At 55.3% G+C, this 23,033-nt stretch overlaps 9 protein-coding genes across 9 annotated transcripts; 4 read left to right on the plus strand and 5 right to left on the minus strand.

Moving 5' to 3' along the window:
- Positions 1-635: 635 nt before the first annotated feature.
- On the minus strand, positions 636-7,659 carry ACRALDRAFT_1042526 (uncharacterized protein). Its single transcript, XM_071015266.1, has 2 exons — positions 1,391-7,659; positions 636-1,335 (listed from the first exon to the last, which is right to left on the minus strand). Exons 1-2 carry the CDS (start codon positions 7,504-7,506, stop codon positions 801-803), a joined length of 6,651 nt encoding a protein of 2,216 aa, XP_070875440.1. The 5' UTR covers positions 7,507-7,659; the 3' UTR covers positions 636-800.
- Positions 7,660-8,919: 1,260 nt separating this feature from the next.
- ACRALDRAFT_1081716 (uncharacterized protein) lies at positions 8,920-10,530 on the plus strand (the record flags this gene model as incomplete). The annotated part of the gene is made up of 1 exon (XM_071019199.1): positions 8,920-10,530. The coding sequence occupies one exon, from the start codon at positions 8,920-8,922 to the stop codon at positions 10,528-10,530; it is 1,611 nt and encodes a 536-aa protein (XP_070875441.1).
- A 202-nt stretch (positions 10,531-10,732) lies between these two features.
- On the minus strand, positions 10,733-12,155 carry ACRALDRAFT_2027958 (uncharacterized protein; the record flags this gene model as incomplete). The annotated part of the gene is made up of 5 exons (XM_071020503.1): positions 10,733-10,897; positions 10,962-11,731; positions 11,810-11,840; positions 11,891-11,969; positions 12,040-12,155. 5 exons carry the CDS (start codon positions 12,153-12,155, stop codon positions 10,733-10,735), a joined length of 1,161 nt encoding a protein of 386 aa, XP_070875442.1.
- A 1,367-nt stretch (positions 12,156-13,522) lies between these two features.
- On the plus strand, positions 13,523-14,014 carry ACRALDRAFT_2104147 (uncharacterized protein; the record flags this gene model as incomplete). The annotated part of the gene is made up of 1 exon (XM_071023172.1): positions 13,523-14,014. A coding segment is annotated over one exon (492 nt), but the record flags the coding sequence as incomplete, so codon positions are not given.
- Positions 14,015-15,120: 1,106 nt separating this feature from the next.
- Positions 15,121-16,896, plus strand: ACRALDRAFT_2105116 (uncharacterized protein; the record flags this gene model as incomplete). Its single annotated transcript, XM_071023225.1, has 7 exons — positions 15,121-15,153; positions 15,222-15,255; positions 15,320-15,414; positions 15,479-15,500; positions 15,556-15,652; positions 15,785-15,953; positions 16,018-16,896. The coding sequence occupies 7 exons, from the start codon at positions 15,121-15,123 to the stop codon at positions 16,894-16,896; spliced, it is 1,329 nt and encodes a 442-aa protein (XP_070875444.1).
- Positions 16,897-17,751: 855 nt separating this feature from the next.
- On the minus strand, positions 17,752-18,780 carry ACRALDRAFT_1063629 (uncharacterized protein; the record flags this gene model as incomplete). Its single annotated transcript, XM_071016829.1, has 1 exon — positions 17,752-18,780. One exon carries the CDS (start codon positions 18,778-18,780, stop codon positions 17,752-17,754), a length of 1,029 nt encoding a protein of 342 aa, XP_070875445.1.
- Positions 18,781-19,465: 685 nt separating this feature from the next.
- ACRALDRAFT_2020085 (uncharacterized protein) lies at positions 19,466-19,956 on the minus strand (the record flags this gene model as incomplete). The annotated part of the gene is made up of 4 exons (XM_071020000.1): positions 19,466-19,615; positions 19,670-19,721; positions 19,759-19,909; positions 19,938-19,956. 4 exons carry the CDS (start codon positions 19,954-19,956, stop codon positions 19,466-19,468), a joined length of 372 nt encoding a protein of 123 aa, XP_070875446.1.
- A 97-nt stretch (positions 19,957-20,053) lies between these two features.
- On the plus strand, positions 20,054-22,301 carry ACRALDRAFT_1076382 (uncharacterized protein). The gene is made up of 2 exons (XM_071018505.1): positions 20,054-20,698; positions 20,761-22,301. The coding sequence occupies exons 1-2, from the start codon at positions 20,161-20,163 to the stop codon at positions 21,840-21,842; spliced, it is 1,620 nt and encodes a 539-aa protein (XP_070875447.1). The 5' UTR covers positions 20,054-20,160; the 3' UTR covers positions 21,843-22,301.
- On the minus strand, positions 21,967-23,019 carry ACRALDRAFT_210419 (uncharacterized protein; the record flags this gene model as incomplete). Its single annotated transcript, XM_071023177.1, has 9 exons — positions 21,967-22,049; positions 22,081-22,124; positions 22,150-22,278; positions 22,325-22,341; positions 22,388-22,401; positions 22,453-22,530; positions 22,603-22,642; positions 22,849-22,945; positions 22,997-23,019. The coding sequence occupies 9 exons, from the start codon at positions 23,017-23,019 to the stop codon at positions 21,967-21,969; spliced, it is 525 nt and encodes a 174-aa protein (XP_070875448.1).
- Positions 23,020-23,033: the final 14 nt, after the last annotated feature.

Below are 23,033 nucleotides of genomic sequence, written 5' to 3' on the forward strand. Positions count from 1 at the left end.
GTGTCGATGCCGATTGGAGCACCTAGTGCGCGTCGAACGATGCCCAAAGATCACAATCACGGCAAAGCGCGACGGTGGCGATACCGAGGGCCGAGATGTCCAATGGATGGAAAAAAGCAACAAAAAGGAACGCGTCTTAACGCGCGCAAAGTAGCTGGATGCACAAGTGTTGCGACAAGCGGGTGGTAGCAAGTATGCGATGAATTGGCAAAGCTTTGTTGGTAGTGGATAGCGATGCGCGGTAAAGGATGTCAGAAGAGCTCCTCTTTATGTGCGGGTGTTGATGTGATGAAAAGAGCAAAAGTAAAACCCGTCACCGGAAAATAGGAAAAGTGAGGAGAAACTCTACGACGTCCGCCTTGTCCAACGACAGCGAGTACGAGTACGTAGAAATGTGTAATATACTTTGTAGTCAAACTCCGCGTCGCAGGCAAGAGCAAGAGACGCTCTTAATACGGATTCGTACTGGTTGATGACGAAAAATAGCATAGCACGTGACTGTTTCCATTGGTCGATCCACTTTACGTGTGACTTGGTACTTGTAATGACTTTGGCGTGTTGAGTACCTCCACTTGAGAGGTACATCCACTTGCAGTAGGTACATCCACTTGTGCACATGCAAGTCACTGTCAGACGCCACCTCAGCCACAGTGTCCGTCCACTCTAAACCCAGCCCCTTATTAACTGTCGCATAGAATCGTCAATATCTTTCACCTACAACGCCCATACTATGAATACACATACCACACTGAAAGGCCAATAAAATACAATGTGATCTTCTTCCTATCCTTGCACGCCGTCTACTCCTCGTCTTCCTCGTCCTCGTCGTCCTCGTCGACATCCATCCCTTCGGCCGCCTCGACCGTAAACTCCCGCTCCTGGTCCACCCCGACATAGCTGTCGCTCATAAGGAACAGCTTCAGGTCGTGCTTCCCCGCCGTCGGCACGATAAACTCGAGCTTGCCCTGGAACGTCCTCCCCACCGTGACGCGCTTGATCCCCAGCACGCTCTTGGTGCTTTCCTCCGCCACCACCAGCCACCAGCTCTCGAGCTTGGTCGCCGGGTAGAACGGCGCGTGCACCGTCGGGTCGAACTCGTCGTCCTCCTCCAGCTGCCGCTGGATCTTCACGAGGATCTGCGACGGCTCCCCGGCCCGGATATCGTCCTCGTCGAGCACCTCGTGCTCCATTTCGACGTCCGGGTACTTGTCGTTGGTAAAGTTGGCCGCCTGCGCAAGCTGCTTCTGGTCCAGCCCCATCTTCTTGATCAGCTTGGCGTAGTCGGGGTTCTCTTCGGGATTCATCGCCTCCATGAAGTCGAAAATGTCCTTGATTCTGTTGCGCGTTAGTGACACTTCAGGGAGAATAGGGAAGCAAAAGTCAAACATACCCAAACTCGCTCGCCGCCTTGACAACGTCCGGCGTAAAGTGAGGAATCTGCTTCAGCGGGCTGTCCCGATCCCACATGGCCTGCACCACCATCTGCGACATCTCCATCGCATTCATCGCGTTCAGGTGCCCGTCCGACGACAGCACGTCGACCGTCGCGCTCAGCAAACTGAGCACCTTGGACACAATCACCTCCTGGTCCTTGGACAGGTCGATCGGCAGCTGCATCCGCGAAAAGTGCGCCTGCAGGAGCACAAACGCCTTGAAGTGCGGCGAGTCCGGCGCCGGCTGCGACATCTTGACCGGCACCCGGTCGTAGATGCGCTGCAGGATGCCCTCCTCGTGTCGCCGGATCTGGATCGACTCAAACTCCGTCGCCGACGTCACAATCTCGAGGATGCCCTTGAGCTTGGTCCGCGCGCTCAGAGACAGGAGGAACGTCTGCATCGTAATGTACGAGATGTTGTAGTACGCCGCAATCATCGCCGCGTTCTGCGGCATCACCGTGCCGTCGTCGTCGTCCAGCTCGATAATCTTCGACTCTTGCAACTCCGTCAGCGTCGTCTGGATGAGGTCCGACATGTAGTCGTTGAGGCCGTCCTGCGTCGTGTCCGTGAGGTTGTAATAGCTGGGGTTCGCCAGGAGCCGCCTGTAAAAGTACGTAAACGTCGTCCAGTTGATCGCGTCCTCGCCGCTCGCAATCAGCCGCGTGCTAATCTCCGTCACAAACGCGTCGTGCAGGTAGCTGTGCAGGTGGGACTCGACCGGCAACGCCTCGTTCAAAAACTTCTTGTAGTACTCCCTCTTCACCGCCGGCACCATCAGGACACCACGGCCTCGGCCGTCCTTGCCGGGCCGGAGCGCCTTGCCGAACATGTGCAGCACCTCGCTCACCGGGTAGTCGACGTAGCGATGCTCGCGGCCCTCAAAGTGTTGCGTGCCCATCACCACCACCAGGTGGGCCGTGCAGTCGAGCTCCCAGCATACATCCCGCGATGCGACGAGGACCTGAATGGCGCCGTGGTCGTAGAGATGCTTGACGATACGTTTGTCGCTCTGGCTCAGCGCCTCGTGATAGTACCCGATGCCGTGCGAGAGAGCTTCGGCCAGCGCCTCCTCGTTGATCCGGTCCAGCAGCGGTCGCATCTGCTCGACATCGGCGTGCAGGAACCGATCTTCGTCGTCGTCGGCAAAGCAGGTGGCCAGAAGATCCCGTGTCGTCGCCCTGGTCTGCCGTCGGCTCGGCACGAAGACCAGAGCAGGCCTGTCGGGGGACATTTGCGTGATGGCCAAGTACGTAGGCTTGGCCATGGAAAGCATCAACGACGGGAAATGGGGGTTCGTGTACGACTGGATGTGAAGCTCGAGCGGAACGGCTCGGACGTGAGGGCTAAAATTGTAAATCTCATGCTTCTTGGCGTCGATCCACTCGCCCAGGTCCCTCGCGTTGGCCAGGGACACGCTCAGCGCCACGATGCGCATGGGACGCTCCGTCTGCATCCTGATGTAGTGCATCCTCGACACCACCGACTCGTAGATGTACCCTTGCTGGCCGCCCAGCAGATGGATCTCGTCGGCGATGAACAGCTCCACCGTCTGCACCTCGACCCGCCGCTTCCACTGCCGCGAGAGCACATCCCACTGGATCGGCGTGGCGAGGATCAGGTCGCTCGACCTCAGAATCTTCAGGTCTGTCGCCGTCTCGCCCGTGAGCTTCTCGATCGTCTTGCCGCCGCGCAGCGGGGCGAGTCTCTTCCGCCAATCGTCCAGACGAATGTCAACCAGTTCTTGGTAGGGCGCGATGTACACGGCACGCCCTCCGGCCTGGTCGTCGCCATCGGTGGTGTTCCGCTTGGACCAGTGGCGCATCAGCGCGAATTCGGCGCAAACCGTCTTGCCGCTCCCGGTGGGCGCGCCGACGAACACGTTCTGGTCCGTCTCGTAGAGAGATTTGAATGTCTGCGTCTGGATGCGGTTAAAGTGGTCCCAGCCCGGATACAACCTCGCGTACTCCTTGACTTTCAACGCCGAAACAGGGAGCGGCTGAAGTTCGAGGAGTTCGGTGTGGGGAGGGAACTTCTCGGGGAGGATGAGCTTGTGGAACGACACCGGAAGCCTGGTCTCGGAATGCGTCCAGCGATCCGAGATGACCGAAATAAAGTAGTTGGGCGGCATCGGATCGGTGATGGGGACAGTAAAGTCGACAATGTGCTCGTTGGACTCGGAAACGGCGTACTCCTTGCGCAGCAGGAACTGATCGTGATACAAAATGTCCTCGCCGTCGCAATCCTCCACCATGATCCAGAAGTTCTCGGCCGGGCCATGCACGTCGTCGTCCCATTCAAAGTTGGGCGTGATGCTGAGTTCAACGCGGAGCATCGACCTGGTCAGCGGCTGCACTTGGGCATGCACCTCGAGCCTGGGGAACTTGGCAACGAGCGCGCACACCGTCCTCCCGGCCTTGGGCATTCCCAGAAGCTCGCCCATGCGCGGCGGATCCAAGTCGAAGTAGTTGTCCCAGGACACTTCCATCCTCTCCGCCTTTTGGATAATCTCCCTGGGGCACGTGGGGAACTGGCGCAGGGGCGACATGGTCGGCCACATGCGCTTCTCGGCCATCTTGCAGAGGTCCAGCGCCGTCTTGGCCACCGAGGCCCAGCCCTTCCTCAACGTGATCTCGAAGATGGCACGCAGGATACGGCCCGCCGACTGCGTGACGTATACCATGTCTGCCATGAGAGCGAGGCCTTCCAACTTGAGCCGCGAGATGTATGCTTGGAGAAGAACGTTGATCTTGGCGTGAGGTTCTTCGATACTCTCCTTGACCGGGATGGGGACTCGGCCCAGGAGCTTCGCCAGCTCGAGCTTCTCGTCCTGTCGGACAGGAATGTATTTGAATTCGGCGCTGAGCGAGAAGACCCGGAAGAGCTCAATCGTGGTGATGGCGGGCTGGATGAGGGTGTTGTAGGTGTCCATGGAGCCGTACGAGATGTAGTAATGCGACGCGATGCGTCCCAGTTCCGTCGCCTGGAGTCTACCCGTCTTCTCGTCGTACCTGACGAGGTTGGACTTTCTGAGGACCGTCGCCGCGGAGTGTATGAGGTCTACTCTCTTCTGCTCCAGGGCCTCATCGTCCTCGTACTCGGCGCCGACCTGGTATAACCCGGGCGAGCGCAACATCCGGACGAAGAGGTACGTGTACCCGAGCCACTCGACGCCCTCGTCCCTCGACCGCACGTTACCCAGGACAATTTCCGCATTGAGGTTGTCCACCAGCTTGCTGACAAACTGGCTCTCGATGGGTAGCTGCTGGTTCAGCAGAGACAGGTAATATTGTATCTCGCTCTGCGTCGTGATGATGATGCCCTCGCCATATGTGTCGAACTGGGGCCGGCCGGCACGCCCCAACATCTGCAGGACGTCTTGGGGACTGAGCTCAACCCAGCTGCCCTTTTCGGGAGAGTACACCTGCGTGCCTTTGATGATGACCGAGTGGGCGGGCAAGTTGACGCCCCAGGCAAGAGTCGCGGTACAGACGAGAACCTGAATGGCGCCTCGCGCAAACAAGTCTTCGACGTCGGTCCGGTCCATCCGGTTCATGCCCGCGTGATGGATACCGAAACCGTAGGGCAGGAGGTCCTTGAGCTCCTTGTCGGTCGCCTGGCTAGCGGCCTCGTTGAGAACCTCACGGCTACCGGCGTCATGACGCAGGATCTGGTTGATGGTGTCCAGCTCGAGCGCCTTGTCGCGGATATATCGCGCCGTCTTGGCCGTCTCCTTGCGCGAGTGGACAAAGATGAGCATCTGGTTCCGGTTCGTGCCCACGTGCTCGATCACTTTGTTGTAGGTAACGTCGTTCATGGTCTTGATTTGTTTGATGGCCTTGCGATCTGTCACGCCGATGAATTCCTGGCGCAGGGGGCAAGGCCGGTAGGAGCCGTCGAAATGAAACAATCCCTTGGCCGCATCGACTCGAAGGAAGCTGGCGACATCTCGGTAGTTGGGCAACGTCGCTGACAGACCGACGAGGCGAACCGGCTCACCAGTCTGCTCCGTCTTTCGAATGGTCCTGCTCACGATACTCTCAATAACAGGACCACGTTCGTCGTGCAGCAGATGGATCTCATCAATGATAATGAGCCGAACGAGGCTGGTGTAGGTGAGATCGGTGGCCTTTCTGGTAATCACGTCCCACTTCTCGGGAGTGGTGACGATGATCTGCGTCTCGGAAATCTGCTGCTTGGTAAGTTGTCGGTCACCCGTCAACTCGGACACCTTGATTCCGTAGGGTTCGAGGCGCTTGCCAAAGTTGCCGACTTGTTCCTGGACGAGGGCTTTCAAGGGCGCGATGTAAACAATCTTGAACGCATCCAGGTCGATCTCTCCCGTCTGAGGATTGCGGTTCTTGCCAATCTCGCGGAGGATGGTGAGCATGGCCACGTTGGTCTTTCCACTGCCCGTCGGGGCACAGATGAGCATGTTCCCGTCGTCCTCAAAGGCGGTGGGGAAGCACTCGGTCTGAATCTTGTTCAGTGCCTTTGTCGTGCCAAACGGAACCCGAGACCACTCGGGCATGTCGGTGATGGGGATCAGTCCTTGGCTCCGGTCGGCCGGCTTCTTGGGGATGGGCACATGGATCTCTTCGTAGCCCTTGAACGTCCGTTTTGTCGAGCCTTCGGGTAATCGGACCTTGGGGTTGGTCATGAGGTGGTTTCCCTGGTCGAAAACCAGGTTGTCGAGGTTGATCAGCCTTCGCGGTTGCAATCCTCCCATTAATCCCTCCGGGCGTTCGGGCTTGGGCGCCGATTTGGCCGCGACCTCGGGCGGAACGTCGATGTCCATCTTGATGTCGATCTTGCGAGACTTCTGATCCGACGGTTTGCGACCGTGTTTCTCGTTGAGGATCCATTGGAGACCTTCCGAGGCCATTTCCCGTTCGACAGCCGCGCGTTCTTCGTCCGTCTCCGCTTTCGCGTGACGCGTGAGCCATACGACCTTTTCCCGGTTCTCGATCAGAAGCTGGACCAAGGTGTGGTGTTCGTAGTCGAAGAGCTCCATCAGGTCATTCTCAATCTCCCGGAGCGGCTTCTCCTCGCCCCCCGCTTCGTCGGGCTCTCCCGAGAGGATGCGGAGCGCTTCCGTCGCCTTGTCGACCTGTTCGTGATGATCTGAATAGAGCTTTCCGATTTGTCTCTGCAACCAAAAGGCATCTATGTCCCTTGCCGGGACTATCCTCGCCTCTTTTCCTTCCTTTTCATTCTTGGTTTGGGCGGAATCGATGACCATGGCTTCGTCGCCCAGTCCTGGCTCGTCGGCGTCCTCTGTGGAATCTGGTTTGCCCTCGTCCTCGTCCTCATCCTCATTATCTTCCTCTTCTGATGTCTCGTCGCGCACTTCGTGGGTGATTGCGTTTTCGTCCTCGTCCTCGTCTTCGAACACGACGGCGACACCTTGGCGGTCGTCCATGTCGCCGTCCGCCTCTTCTGCGGTGCCATCTTGCATGGTCTCGTCCTCGTCTTGGGCGTCATAATCGGTGATTTTCTTGCCCAGGTTGACAAGCTCGTTGAACTCCTTGGGACTGAGAGACACGCCTAGCATGTCATCCACCTCCTTCTTCTTCTCGCTGTCTTTGATGTCGTCGTCTTTGAGGAACTCCAAGATGACGTCTGCTGCGCTCAATACGGCCGATTGCGGTACGTCACCGAGGTTGTCGGCGACAATCTTCAGGATGAGCTCGTACGTGGCTCGAGTGGCGGGGGTGCGTGGCCGGTATGTGAGGCCCTCGATGGTCAAGTCTGCCGTGCCCAGGACGCCAGTCCCTCTCATGTGCGCAGCGTCGCCTTTCCTCTTTCGTTGCTCTCGCAAAAGCACATCTTCACCTTCTTGCAGTCCGCCGCGCTCGACTTGGGGCAGGCCCGGCGCCTTCTTCTGTTTGGGGGCGGCGTCACGGGCGACGCGGTTGCCCATGTCGCGAATGCTTAACCTCCCAGCAAGTGACTCGGGGTCGCCCGTCGGCTCGTCGTTTCGCCTGGAGACGAAACGCCTGTCCGCCTGGAGGACCAGGTTGGACATGGCCGAGTACTTGTACTGGGAGATGTCGCGTTGTTGGTTCGACATGATGGCTGATGTTTAGATTCACCGTCTTCCATGGGTTGGAGTGAAAGAAGAAAGAATCAGGGAATTCGCTCAACCGGCGAACCCTGTGTCGAGAGCCAAGTGTATGTACGTGTAGGGTGGGACGGTGATGATGAAAGATGGGTCAATTCTGAGATGTTGCTCGCGAGAATCGAAGGTCGAAAAAAGATTGGTTGCCCCGTTGTACCTACATCATGGCTGCGAGGCGCCTGATCACGTGTTGATTGCCGCATCAGCCACAGAACGCCACATGTACATCAAAATGGCACTGAAGCTGCACAGCCATTGGATGATAGAGGCAGGATATTCCGACTGTACCACTTGGATATTCCGACTGTAGTTCCGGTGGGTCCACTTTTCCGACCATTCAACTTTTACGTCCTAGACCCCACACACACACACACACACACACACACACACACACACAAAGTTACGATCGCCAATTCAACCCATACGCGCAACCTCAATCTGCTTCAATCAACAACGCGATTATGCTTCTACTACCTATTTCCTTACAACAACAATAACAACAATAACAACAAGGCGATATCCGTGGGCGTGGGCGTGGAAGAGGGCGTGGAAGAAGGCGTGGAAGAGGTCGTGGAAGAGGTCGTGGAAAAGGTCGTGGAGCTGTTATTACTAAAGGAGGTCGCGGAGCTATTTCTTCTACGATCGGCTTCAATCGAACGCTTATCCGTGAATTACAGCAGCAGCAACAACAACAACAACAACAACAGGAGCAGCAGCAGGAGTAGGCTGGATGTATAAGAATGAGTGACGGGGAACTGGATTCTGTAAAGAGGCCCTAATTGGTGGTAAATAGATACGAAATGGAATCGCTGTTCTCAATCAAGCAGTCAAAAAATCATTTCAGTTACGGCCTTCAATTAGTCTGAGCGATCAAATTGATCTACGAAGTAAAGCGTCAAAAGGCGTCAAAAGGCGTTGGAGTGGTTTGCGACGTAGCTGTGTCTGTCATTCCGAAATAGGAAGAAAGTGGGCCCATATCAGAACTACAGTCGGAATATCCAAAGGGTACAGTCGGAATATCCTGCCTCTGGATGATATTCACCTACCTGTATCGGTACCTTCCTGTATGACAGTCGCGAATGACAGGGCAAGTACCCAGGTACTTCTTGAGTTGCACGCATGCGCGAGGCACCCAGGGCTCCTTTTCCAAGATCCTCGTACACCGCACTGAACTGCATGTCGCCAACTTATCTCTCCGTCTTGTTTCTTCTATTATTGTAGGCGGACTCTTACGAGTTCTTGCTGCGACGGCCCATTCGGAAGTCGCCTCTCATATCACTTCTGCCGGCCCGTCGCCAGCCAACTCACTCACCGCCTCGCACATCCGATCACTGTAGATGAACAGCACTGGCTTCCACTGGTACGATGGACTCAGAGCCGGAAATACTTCAAAAGACAAAGGCCGCTCTTGAGCCGTACATCAAACCACGAGAACAAGTCGCTTACATCAGACGCGTCTTGGCGATACATCTGCAGCGGCATCGCCGGATCGAGGACTTACAAGGCCCACTGTCCCTTCTCGACGCATCGAGCCAGGTCCAGCGAAGAGACGATATACAGGGTCTACAGAGAGAATATCTAAGGGCCGCTCACGACAATGTCAAAGCTCGCCAGGAATATGACCAGCTTCGGAGGAGAACCGCGCCACATAGTAGTACGAGTCCTAAAGACAATGCCACGGACGTTATCCGAGATCATCTCGCCATGATGAAGCTGCGACAGAAACATGAGAAGCTGTCGACACTCGAAAAGTATGTGAACATGATGGTGCAGCAACCAGCTGCTTCGCACAAATTCCTCAGTCCAGACCATCTCTTCATGGACGCCCCGGTCCTTCCCGATGTACCAAGGGAGATCATGGAAGGTTTCGGTATGAACACCAATGCTTCGAAAGAGGATCTATCTAGTCTGATCGATCAACTGGAAAAGGTCGTGCTTCGGTCCAAACTGCAGCTCCGGAGGGAACAGCAACTACTCGATGATGTGAGGGCCAGGACACAACCCATCACGGGTAACATCAGCGCCGAAGCCAAACTACACGCGCTCAACCTGACCCGAAACGAGCTCATCAACTGGATCGAGGCAGAACTAGGAAAGGCGTCAGGGGAGGGCGAAGAAGGGGAGGAGGGCGAGCGAGAATCTCGCCGGGAACACGTCGCAGGACCACAAACCAACACAACCGCCCAACTGGCCGAAATCAAGGAGAAATATGCCCGATACATAGCGGCACGCAAGTCGCTACTGACGCTCGTCTCGCAAAAGCCTCCCCCGACACTGAAGCCAACCATTTCGCAGCAGCCTGCCCCTCCGGTGCCGGCAGTCAAGAAAGACGACACTCCCGCCCCAGCAACGCATCTCATGATCCCCTACCTCGAGTGTCTCCTGCACCTCTCGCGACAGCAGAAAGGCATGATCAAGCACAAGTCCCACATACAGGCCTCGCTGGCCAAGCAGGTCAATGACACGCGGCAACTGCTGGACCATCTAAGCGAAGAAAGCCAACTGCTGCCCAGTCACGGCGCAGCAGCCATGCCTCGCCCGAATCCGATAGCAGCGGTGCGGTCCAAATCCGGCTTTGGGGACCACATCGCTGCGGCATCGGCAGCCGCAACCGCGGCGGAAAAGCCGGATTCCACCAACCTCGTCAAACCCTGGGTGCTCGCGGCCGACGCGGCCAAGATTGCGACGCTGGAGGCGGTGGCGGAGAAGATTGAGCAAGGTCAGTTGGCTTTGGAGGGCTCTATGAAGGCTCTTCACGATATCGACCAGCTACTCGGCCGGGGGGGTGAGGGAAGCAAGGCGGAAGGGGAGGGGGAGGGGGATGAGGATATCTGGCTGACGGGCGAACACGATGGTAAACGAGGACGGAGGAAGCATGTTGAGCGCACGAAAGCGGCGCCAGCTGTTTTGGAGGACCCTTGGTCTATTCTGGATGGGAAGCTTGGCCTTATCGGCCATGAGCCCTCGACCAGGTAACGGGAGAGCGATGGGAAGGCCATGGGAAGCGATGGGAAGGCAATGTGAAGCAGCAGCAGAACGAACCCCCCATTTAACCCCCTGAATAAGTACACACAAACTCGAAAACGCCTTTGCACAGCTTTTCGGCAAGACCACATACAAATCCCCGCCCCCTTTTCCCGCATGACATTTGACCGATGTATGGCGTGACATTGAGACTTTAATGACCTGCAAGGATTCCTGATATCCTCAGGGCGAGATCTAGGATGGATAGGTGCTCGTCGGCGCCGTCGACGAGACGCTTGTCGACCTCGGAGAAGACCAGGACAATCTTATTCTTCTGGAGGTCTGGGATCATCTCATCGAACACAATGGCTTGATATAACTGCATCCACCACGTTAGGCAATGCGAGAGGGAAGACCGAGGTTAGCACCTAGGATGAACATACCTGGGTCACAACCTGACTTGCGCTCCACCCATCGGCAACCAAATCCTCGACGACCTTGGCCACGGCTTGGTAGGTATCGCGGGATTTCTGCGGCCGGATGGCCTCCACCAGGCTATCGATGGTCTTATCGGGGATGACACCGGCGATTTCCTCGACGATCCTGACAGTGACAGGCCTCTTGTCCACATCCATCGACGCATCCCCATCTTGGTCCGCGTCCCCGTCCCCGTTCACGGCCACCGCGCCGACCAGCCTGGCCGCACTCTGCAAAAAGGTAATGGCTCTCCGCAGGTCACCCTCGCTGCACTTGATCAGGGCATCCACGGCACCGTCCTCGAGAAGCACGGCCTCCTTGTCCGCGATTTCCTCGAGCCTCTTCCGCGCGTTTTCTTGGTCCAGGCTTTTGAATCGGAACTTGCTGCAACGGCTCGCCAGGGGGTCGATGATGCGGGTGACGTAGTTGCAGATGAGACAGAAGCGGGTGATCTTGCTATAGGTTTCCATGGTCCGGCGCAGGGCACTCTGGGCGTCCTGGGTCATGGAGTCGGCCTCGTCGAGGATGATGATCTTGAACGGCGGGCAGGGGTATCGTTTCTTGTACTCGGCCGTGGGGTTGGTGAGTTGCATGCGGGCAAAGTTTTTCACCTTGTCGCGCACGATGGAGATGCCTCGCTCGTCGGAGGCGTTGAGTTCGAGAACGCGCGATTTGATCATCTCGGGGCCGTATAGTTCTTTCGCCAAGGCGAGGATGGTAGAGGTCTTGCCGGTGCCTAGGAACAGTCCGTTTGTTTAGCCTGCTGCCCAAAGTGGCTTCGGGTGTCGGTCCCGGGGGCAACGTCAAGACCTACCTGGCGGACCATAAAAGAGCATGTGAGGAAGCTATTGCAGATCAGCGTCGAGTCGTGTGATCGATGAGAAGCTGGACATACGTTGGAGGCTTGTAGCGTCCTCTGCAAGACGGTGATGGTATGGTCTTGGGCGGTGACATCGTTGAGGGTCCTCGGCCGGCTAGGTCAGACGTCCTGTCAGATGCAACTCGATGGGGCATGTCATGACATTGGGAGAAGGAAGAACAAACTATTTCTCGACCCAAGGCTGCGTCCTTGGTGGCTGTGATGATTTATCTTGTTTCTGCGTGGAGATACCAGCGGCGGCGGCCTGTTTCCTAGCCTTAACGTCGAAGAAATTCGCCATTGTTGCGGAACAACGCTTCGTTTCGGAAATTTATTCGTACGTTTTGAATGTCATCTATGGTTCAATGTCATAGGATAGGGTGTATTCCGGATGTCGCTGAAATCTCAATTCGGTTTCCAACTTGGTGACGCGCTTGGAAATCCATTTACGCGTGTGGAAAGAGGGTCGTGTTGGAAGTACGTAGGTACAATATGTAACGACACCCCACGGGAGTTTACCTAATAATGAGTACGGTACAGTGGGTCTTAGCAAGTAACGAGTAAATAATACCCACCAACGCGTACCAACGCGTCTTCCTATTTTCAACACCATCAAAGGGTTGATACGGGCGATATCAGCGGATGCCATTGTAGCCGTATCGAACATGCGAATCGGGTGTGGAAAGGGGCCGAGTTCAGTGAAGGCTTTCGCGCAGAGAAGGCCAGTATTAAGAAAATGTGTTTCTTTGCAGGAATCTCTGTGGTATAAATACTGCAGTTGCCTTCAGTTATGGTAGGGGGTGTTGGTGACCATTCTGACAACTGCTGCGACTTACTCAAATCGTCTCTGACCAATAATAGGTTAGGGTTGGGTTTTGAAAGCAAGGAGCATGATTGTCATGCAGGAAGCCCCTCCTTTTGTAACAGGCAGCAACAGGCCTGCCTGCTGCCTGCGTCTTGGATAGGTATGTTGGGAGTGTGTTCATCGCAATTGGACGAGGCAGCATTCCTTCCCTTGAAAACTATTTCCTCTAAACAGGTCGGGTCGTTGATTTCGGACCTCCCTCAGACAACTGTCATCTATCGCTAAGGAAAGGGCCGAGATGAATGCTCTGTCGAATTATCAGATCAAAACCTTCTTCCAAAAGCACCGTCCTATTACAGATCAAGCATGCCACGAAAAGGCTGTCGCTATTGCTGGAGGCGGTGTAGCAGCGCCCACCGCTGGCCAAGGCGCGCAGAGCTATACAGTTCGGGTTTCCTATCATGATAACGCAGAGAAGCTCATCGTCCAGTTCCGAGACCCTAGTTACCCATTGGACGTTGATATCGCCCTTGCCGCGCAAGAGGCGTACGGAGAGCTAGTGCCGAGCTATAGATATCTTAAAGGGCAATTAGACCCGCTATATGTGTATACAATGAACGATATATCTGGGGTCGGGTTCGATGTTGCCCGGAATAATCTCCTACACCCTAAGAATTACCATCTTATTAAGCGGACTATACGAGACTTTGCTGTGTAAGCCTTATAACTATAGAGACCAGATTCTCGAAAGATATATAAGCTAATAATATCAACAAAACAGGTTCTGTAGCTCGGCATGGCATAGTCGGACTGTCTCGGCGTCCTGTTCGGATATACCCTCGATCCAGCACCAATACACGTCGCACCTCGAGCGCCTCTCCACGATACTTCCTGATCGCTTTCGACCCCAGCTAAACGAGCTTAAGACGCAGCTGCCGTCCCTTTTCTGCGAAGACTTTCCTATAGTAATTAACCACTGGGACCTCCTCGAGAATAACATACACGTGGACGTGCAGACGGGTTCTATTACTGGAATTGTTGACTGGCGCGATGCTAAGATCGGCCCCTTCGGCACGCAGTTTTGGGGTCTCGAGAACCTCCTAGGTGTCCGGACTGGAAACGGCATGCGCTTCCATCAGCGCCACGTCGAGCTAAGGCGGCTGTTCTGGGAAACGTTATACGCGAAGATAGGTGACGTGCCTGAGGACGTACGTGCTGCGATCCAAACTGCGAGGATGATTGGCATCTACTTGGCAAACGACGACTTTGATGATAAGGTCCCCGTGGAAGAAGGGACTAGAGAGCTAGCTGTGCTCGAATCGGTGACATTGGGTTTGCAAGACACCTATCTCTAGACGCTCCCACAAGAACATCTATTCATTAAGTTCTGTGAGTTAGGCGTCTTTACAGGTCTAACATGTTGCTGGAACGTGGGGGAATGACAATATGATCATGCTTCTGGACAATAGGAACAGCTTTATTATACAGTTATCGTCTATGCGTCTTAAAGTATCTTCTTCTGTCAGGCATTTACGCCCAAGGTCCCCGATAAGAGTACCGGTATTTGTACGCCCCCTGTTCACTATTTATTATCCACTCAACCCTAATTGGGGAGGTTACGCGACCGCGTATAGTACACTAGTATGATACGCGAGCTCGCGTAACCTTCCTGAATAGGATAGAGAGGGCTACAAATACCAGACAGGACGGCTGCAAATAGTGGTACTCGTATAGGGCGGGCTACCGGGGCTTCTAGGTTTTTTTCCCCGGACAGTTCTGTACGGTTTTTCCTTAGGGGTAGATTTGCTAAAGTGAAGGGGATAGGCGTACGTGGTATTTCTAAGTGAATGAATGCTCCCACGCACTTTTCCTAACCCGAAGTGGCTATAGCGTGTCCTGTACCTAAGGTAGTTACTATACCTTCGGTACTTCCGAAGAAGTCTGTCATAGCTTCTGGCTGCATACGGACTCTAATAAACCTGGGGAAAAAAAAAGAAAAAAAAAGCAAACAGTCCACGTTGAGGTACAACGTACCCAATATTGTCTCGGTACTTGCCCAAGGCCTGCACTCTAGTGTACCTCTACTACTGCTCACCTCCGTGTCAAATGTCCCGTCACTCAGTGCAGGTTCCAGTACAGGCTTCAGATGTCTCTTTCACAAAGTTTCCCCATGCGCTCTCAGCCCCGCTGCTGCCTTGCCTGCTACCCCGCCAAAGCATGGTGATACCGTAATTTACGGCAACTTTCCCATAGAGAAACAACTCCTTCCATTCTTTCTCTCTCTCCCTGCCACGACCTCACCCAACACTCTACCTCTGCTACTTACGAAATCCAGCAAAAACTGCTCGCCTGTTCAGCATCGACACTTTTCGGTTTTTTTTACACGTCGGGCCATCGCGTCGTCGTACCCTGAAAACAACGTGGCCAAAGCTCGCCGACAGCCAGGTCCTCGGCGGTCATCATGGCGGATCAATCAATCATTCGGATCACCAAGGTTCGCCTCTATTCGCATGTCCTTCAGCCTAGCCAGGATATTCCAAGCTGACCATTTTCTGTCCATAGGAGCTGAGTGATATCCAGCGAACGTGTGATCTGTGTACGAGCACTGAACCCGAAATACTGCGCCGTGCAACGCGCGCTAACTTGGTTGCCCGGCTTAGCCCTCGCCGTCGCCTGCAGAGATATTGACGTCCGGAATGTTCGTGCCTTGATCATTGGCCCTCATGATACGCCGTACGAGTTTGGCTTCTTTGAGGTATGTCGTCCGTGGGAGATGGACGCGTGTATCGTGGATATACCATGTGCTAACCAGGGTCCAGTTCGCCTTCAAGTTCGGCAAGGGTTCGTTCGACTGACCACGAGTCTGGTCGCCGCTCGACTGCTGACGCTGTAACAGATTACCCAGGAAAATCGCCAAACGTCACGAGCGTCACGACGAATTCAGGCCGCTGTCGTTTTAATCCCAACATTTACGCGTCAGGCAAGGTTTGCTTGTAGGCCTTCCGCGTCCTCTATTTCCCCGTCTCGGATTCGTGCTAATCTTCCCGCAGGTCCATCCTAGGGTACGTGGCAAATCAGTAGTGAAGGAAACAAGGTGCAAGTTCGCGGGCTGATTCATGTGGTAGCACCTGGCGCGGTGAGCGAGGAGAAGAATGGTCCGCCGCGCAAGGTTTGGAATCGATTCTCCTCTCCATCCAGAGCCTGATGTCTGGCAACCCCTATGAGAACGAACCTGGTTTTGAAGACGCGAACGAGCCTTCGGACAAGACGAACCAAAAGGATTACGTCCAGAAAGTCAGTGGCGCTTGCATGCCTCTGTATTACATGGGTTGGGCTGACGAGCTTACCAACCGTGTAGATCCGCCACGAGACTCTCCGCATCTCCGTCATCCAACGCCTGGAGGACTACCTGGGATTGATGCCAGATGGCCAGACGGTCGCGCAACAGTCCGCGGCCGACCAGGACGAGGGTGATGATGAACTGATGGATGCAGACGATTTACCCGTTGCCTTTGAGCCCTTCAAGGACCTCTGCAAACGGAGGTTCCTGTGGTATTACGATTCCTACCTCGATGCCATCCAGAAGGCGAAGGCGGAAGTTAAGGACCATCAGACCTTTGTCCGGATGCCTTTCGAGGGGCCGAGTAACTCTATGGAGGGTCGGTTCAACTACACCGATCTCGAACGCCGCATGCACAACATCAAGGCTGCTATTGACGCCGAAGTGGACCAGTGGGCCCGCGCAGGACTCGAAGCCAAGGCCAAAGACTCCACCGTCGCCGTGAACCTGCAGCATCAGTACGAACAGGTGGTGCAGTGGTTCAAGCGGCGGGACGTGCCCCATGACCTGCGGCTCGAGGACGGCAATCCGTTCGTATGGGTGCTCACCTACTTTGGGCGACCCATGACGAACCTCGACGGGGGCCTGTTCACGATCAAAGTGTACTTTAGCCCCCAGTTCCCGGAGGAGCAGCCGCGGGTCCGGTTCGAGACCAAGATTTTCCACCACCGCGTCGCGCTGGATGGCACCGTCTGCTATTTCCCCAACCCGATGCGAAAGGAGGACGTGCAGTCGCACTTGGAGGCCGTGTTTGCCAGCATAGAAGAAGAGGATCCCGCCTATGATCCTCGGACCATAGTCAACCTCGAGGCGCATAATCTGTACTGGGGCGGGGCGGCCAGCAGGAAACTTTACAACCGGCGTCTTAGGAGGTCGGCCCAGCAGAGTGTTGAGTGAGTGTTTTTTTTTTTTTTTTTTTTTTTTTACTCTTTCTTCCTTTTCTTTCTTTGGGTATTTCTTTGCCTGTGCCATGGTGATCGCAGCTTACAATCGTATATAGGGACTACTGAATTCGGTCGATAGAGACCTCGGCGGTGCTGTGAGCTCATCGTACAGCGCAACCACCGGGGTCTTGAAGCAGTCAGCAGAGGGGTTTGGTCAACTCGGCAAACAGCGACCCTTCCTCCCAACCATTACTTTTTTCCTTCTTTTTTTCTCGTTTTTTTTCTCTTTCTTTTTTCCTTTTTCTTTTTTTTCTTTTCGTTTCCTTTATGCTGGTACAAGAAATTCGCGACGCGTCATTATTTCAGGGAGCAACTCGGATCAGGAATCGTGCTTGGGGGCGTTCAGGCCTGGCTTCTGCATACCCTGGATAAAGTACCTAGGAAGAGAGGAGGGAAAATCAGGGGATGGTTAAGGGCATGATTTCTTAGACGGAGTTTTGGCACCATACAGCGACCTCGGTGCCGATATTGCCCTGATGGGGTGATAATTGGGATGGTGATGCAAGACTTGAGGAATTAGATTAATTAACATTCCCACAGCCGCAGTCCACGGAGTCGCGCCCCTTAGTGGGAGACTCATTGACATGACAGCCGTTAGGCACGGCGCGTCCCGCCATAATCCTCATCATGAAGCGCATGCATTATCGTGGTTCTTCATAACTCCGTTACTCGTATGTATACGTTTATGGTCCCGGCCACTCGTAGTTACACGCCACCCCAATAGCATGTAGCAAAGTCGGGGCAGCGGCAGTCCAACGCACTGGCATGCGAAGAAGGTCCCCGTCCGTCCCCGCCTCCTTTCATTTATTCATCGTTTAGGGTCCCCTCGCGGCTTCTTCTCAATCTTGTCCCTGCCCGGTGCGTAGGGGGCGGCGACACCCACAAACTCTGTCGGGTTGGCCTCGCCAGAGGCCCGGAAATCATAGGTGCCGCCGGGACCCATGACGGCGGGCTGTCCCTGGTCCGGGCGGCGCAGCTGCTCGGCGTGCAGCTTGTCGAGGGACTCGCCGACGACGGCGTACTGGGACCAGTTGATGGGTGGGCAGCGGACGACGTTTTGTGGTCGGGGCAACTCGGTCCAGGGGGGCGGTGGCGCGGGCCGGGCGGAGGGTTCGGCTGGTTGCCTGGCGGTGTTTTTGTTCTTGCTGCGCTGTTGCTGTTGTTGTTGTTTCTTTTCTTTCCTTTCCCTTTCTTTCTTGGCGGATTGGCGGGTTGCTGTGGAGGTGGACTGTTGACCGTCTACGTCCATTTGGTCATCTTCGTCGGAGGAAGCGGATGACGAGTCGGGGTCTCCTCTGGGCGCGCTACCGGGGGCAGCAGCTGCGAAGAGGGGTTCGGACTGGTTTCGGAGGCGGCCCGAGGTGAGGTCGGCTAGGAAGGCGGGCGGGTCTGCGATGGCGGCATCTTTGGCGGCGCTGAGGGTGCGGATGTCGTTGGTGGCGCGCTGGCGCTGCATCTGCAGGATGGAAATGGCGGACTGCAGGGCCAGGACGTCCGGGTTGGCGTCAAAGTCGATGGGGATGGTGGGTGGCGGGGGGATGGCGGAGAGGGAGGCATCGGGTACGAGGCGGGCTTGGGTGTATGTTTGTCGGCCGGCGGCGAAAGAGGGGGGTTCGTGCGACTGCGACTGTGACGGGGCCGGAGGGCGTGGCTGTGGAGAATTTGGACGAAAACGGGCGGTGGAGAGTTGGGCGGGTTGTGAGGTGGGCGTGATGGGACTAACGGGAGGGCGGGTTGGGGAGGCTGAGCGCGCGGGTGGTTGGGGTTGTCGCGCCGACGAGTGGCCTCCCGATGCACCTCCCGATGCCGAATCGGTGGCTATTGTGAGGCCCGGCATGTCCGACGGGATGGGCGAACAAGCCGGATTGACAGGCGGACCGGGGATGGATGGACGTGGGACCAGCTCTGGATATGACTCGAAGTCTCCGTTGATGTTGGACGTGAAGGTGCCGGGAAGAGCAAGAGGTGGTCAGCCTTGCCTGTATGATGTTCGATACCTGGGAAGTTGGTGTCGAGATGTTAATCAAGGCAACTGCCTAAACGGCGAGGGGCGAGTACAACGGTTACAGGCGTGTACTGGTTGCCCCACTTTGACGCGTTCTTAGAAGAGCTAAAGCTGCGACCAATGGTGTACGTTGTACATAGATACCTTGGGCAACAGAACCGTACGTAGTACTGAATACTGTGCTCCATTGCACTGTGCTTACCTAAGGCTGTGACTCGCCAAGAATTGTGGGGGAACGTCTCCAAGGGACGTGCTCCCGTTGGTCGGGCGTCCGTCTTATCCCTGTGACGGGATCGATCTCTTAGCCTTGGCAACTTGGCGGCTTGACAGCGGGAACGGAGCGTTGACTGATGAGCAGTGATTAAATGGGCCGATGAACAATGTGCAGGAGGATGGGATGATGCTTCGGTCGGTCGAATTAGTATGTCCTCGTGTTCCATTGCACCATTAGCAAGCAACCATCATGTCGTTACAAGTATACATCACCAGGCACCCTCGCAATGGAATGATCACATTATCATGCGAATGGGAGGATGGCGGTGATATCACCAACGTTTACGACTTGGGAGAGCTGCACTAGAGTACGTTGTGTCAAGTTGCTGGAGTTTCCTCTTGGATTTACACTGCTCATCTCCAGCGTCTCGCGCATCACTAAATGACACGAAGACTGGTAAAAGAAAACAAACGAAAGATAAAATAAAAAATAAAAGTAAAGAAACACATGAGTTGCATACTGAGTTAATACATGGCAGACGTATACGTACTTCGTACGTCTTCTGCAAACGGGCAATCAAGTTGACGAGTACCTACGTCGTGCTGATGTCGATCATCTCATCGGAGGCGAACCCCGAGAAGTGGTAGGCTGGGGTAGGAGCTCCCAGTCTGGGACTAGCGACTGATAGGTCTAGCTCGGTGGCATCCGGGGAAGGATGGTCGAAATGACGTACACGATTGATCATGGCTGTTTGCCCTTTGTCGTTACGGGGGACAGGCGGGCGATGAAAGCATTCAGACGGCAGAAGTGATAAACCAGCCATTAACACATGGTTGTTCCTTTCCCCGGCCACTTCATCTTCAGTCTTGGATTAATCAGTCCAGATCAATCCAGAGAGCAGACCGAGGGACAAAAAGAAAGAAAAAAAGAAAAAAAAGGAAAGAAAAGGAAAGGGGAGAAAATCGTCTTGCAAATCCCCGTCATTGTCGTCAAACGTCATGTCGACACTCTGGGGCAGAAACAAACCAGACGACTCCCAGGCCGGCGAGTCGCCCGACCCCTGGCGTACAGGAAACGCAGGAAACGGCGACGGCGACGAGGACAGGGGCGAGTCGTCGGCGCCGCCCACCGAGCGAACGCGGCTCCTACCCAACAGGCCCGACGAGCGACCGCCGCTCCTGCACCCGGACGACCCGGCCGTCACGCCGTACAACCTGTGGACGGTCCGTTTTGTGCGGTACGCGACGGTGCTGTTCGCCGCCGTCACGTTTGTGTGGTGGGTGCTTCTCCTCGTGAGCATCTTCGTGACGCCGCCGGGAATGAACACGCGGGGGTCCCCCTTCTTCGCCTTTGGGTACGCGTGCCTGGCGCTGTTTAACATTTTCTTCACGCTGGCCTTCTTTGCGGTGCCGTCGCGCGCCGTGCGGATTCTGAGCATCGTCATGGCCGTGCTCCTCTTCGTCAACGTGATCATTACCGTCTCGGTCGAGCGGACGCGACATGAGGAGGGATGGGTCGGCATGACCAGCGTCATCTGTACGTTTGTTTTTTTCTTTTGTTCCTTCCCCACTGAGACGTAAGACTAATCGTCATAACAGGGGCATTGATTATGAGTTTATGGACTCTCCTCGCCGATCGAACCGTCGAATGGGGCAAGGCCGAGGAAGAAGAGCGGCTTACGGGCCGAGTCGAGACCCGACGTTCCGTATTCGAATGGACAGAAGTGCTTGTCTCGACCATCGCCTTTGTCGTCCTCAACATCGTCATCGTCCTCATGACCGCGAAGCTCGTCCTACGCGCCTTGGATGCCGGCGTAACCCCGCCAGGCCGGAGGTACTGGGTCGACGGCGGCAAGTACCAGATCCACCTGTCCTGCCACGGCGAAGAAAAAACAAACGACGAGGGCCGAAAGGAGCCCACGGTTCTCCTGGAGGGCGGCGAATGGCCCGTCGAGAATGGGCTCTGGCAGCTGGCCGACAATGCGGTGAAGAACGGGTCCATCTCGCGGTACTGCTTCGCCGACAGGCCGGGATACGGGTGGAGCGACACGGCACCGTCGCCTCTGTCGGCGGGGATGGCCACGGACGCCCTGAGCGAGGCGCTGGTCCGGGCGGGCGAGTCGGGGCCATGGGTCCTGCTGAGCGCCGGGACGGGGGCGCACTACTCACGGGTCTTCTCGGCGCGGCACGGGGAGGAGGTGGAGGGGATCCTACTGGTGGACGCGGACCACGAAGACCTCCTGGGACGGCTGGCGTCGCCGTGGAGGGGGTTTGGGTTGTGGCTGCGCGGGGCGATTTCGCCGCTGGGGCTGGAGCAGCTGCCCGGGGCTCTGTTTCGGGGTCGGGGCGGCAGGGACCGGGTGTGGGGCCGGTCGGCGGGGGGCGGGAGCAAGCTCATCTTCGCGTGGCTGCAGGAAGGGCTGGTGGCGGATTCACTGACGCGGCGGGAGGTGGAGAGCGCGCGGGCGATTCAGCGGCAGGACACGCCGGTGACGGTGATCACTTCGGGGGTCAAGATGCGGCGGGACCGGCGGTGGGAGGGGAAGCAGCGTGATTTGACGCATTTGACGGGGAAGACGCTGCATTGGGACGTTGTGGACGATGCGCCGCACCGGGTGTGGGAGACGTACGAGGGGAGGAAGAAGATTGAAAAGAGGCTGCGGCAACTTGTTCGAGGGTGATTTTTTGTCTTCGTTTGGAGGTTCGTTGAACACCAAAGTCGAGTCAAGTCTGGTATTTTGTATTTTCGAAATGAGCATGCGATGTACGTTGTAGGTACTTAGGTACATAGTAATATTCTTGAGCTCACGCGACGGATTCAGAGGTACCAATCAGGAACGACTCATCCTTGCCAAGGTCGTAACCTGAAACGCAAGCGCCGAGGTACTCTTACATTCAAAAGAATTGAAACGGTGAAACTGAACCCTATGTACTCCGTACTGAGTACTACAGTACCTGCACTGCTGCGCCCATCATCAACCACTACACCTTCCCAGATACCAATATGCAAAGGAGTCCGGTGTGATCAAGACATGCCTTAGTATCGTCTTTGAGATGGTCATCTTGGAGACAAGCGGTAGTTGGGAATAGGGACGTGGAGACGCTTGTGTTACTCCACTGGTACTAAGCAAGGTACCTACTGATTATTCCGAAGATTAGTGACTAATAGCTGGTCAAGAACTAAAAGACACGATGGGATACGAGGATTTATATATAAAGTACACACTTCATGCCAGTCGCCTGGGTATATACAACGTGGGTAGATAAGTGTCCATAAGACATATCTACCACGGCCAAACATCTCGGGCATGTGCAAGTCACGTTGCCCCGGAACAAACCATTCCTCGTCAAGAATGCTGGCAATAAATGCTGTGGTGATGTACTGTACAACGTACCTATCTGGTATTCCGTACTGCGACCTCCATATCGAGTCCCTGCCACTAAATTGATTGTTCCTGGCACGGCGGGGATCAGCCAAAACCTGAAACCTCCACGCACATGCCTTTCCCTTCACTATTTGTATTTTCCTTCTATCTTGGGGTCAATATTTGGATTTTCTGGGGATATAGAGGCCAGCTTACAAAAAGTACTAAGATCGAATTATATAGAATATTGATATATGTATTTAAGATGAGTAGGTATACTTATAGATGCCATACATCGCTCTAATAGGTACGTAAAGACAACCCCGGCTTGCCCCCTTAAAATGTAGAATTGGTAGGTGCGCGAGAATGTGTACTTTGTACATAGCTTAGTAGGTACCTGGACTCCGCGTTTCCAAAACCTCTCAACACCAAAACACCAACTCCTCCTTCTCTCCTTTCCAACTCTTTACCTGGCCTTGGTTTGTTCATTCATTTTCTTCGTTCTTT

Source organism: Sodiomyces alcalophilus (genome assembly GCF_042370955.1).
Source record: "Sodiomyces alcalophilus JCM 7366 unplaced genomic scaffold ACRALscaffold_4, whole genome shotgun sequence".
Classification (NCBI taxonomy): Eukaryota; Fungi; Ascomycota; class Sordariomycetes; order Glomerellales; family Plectosphaerellaceae; genus Sodiomyces; species Sodiomyces alcalophilus.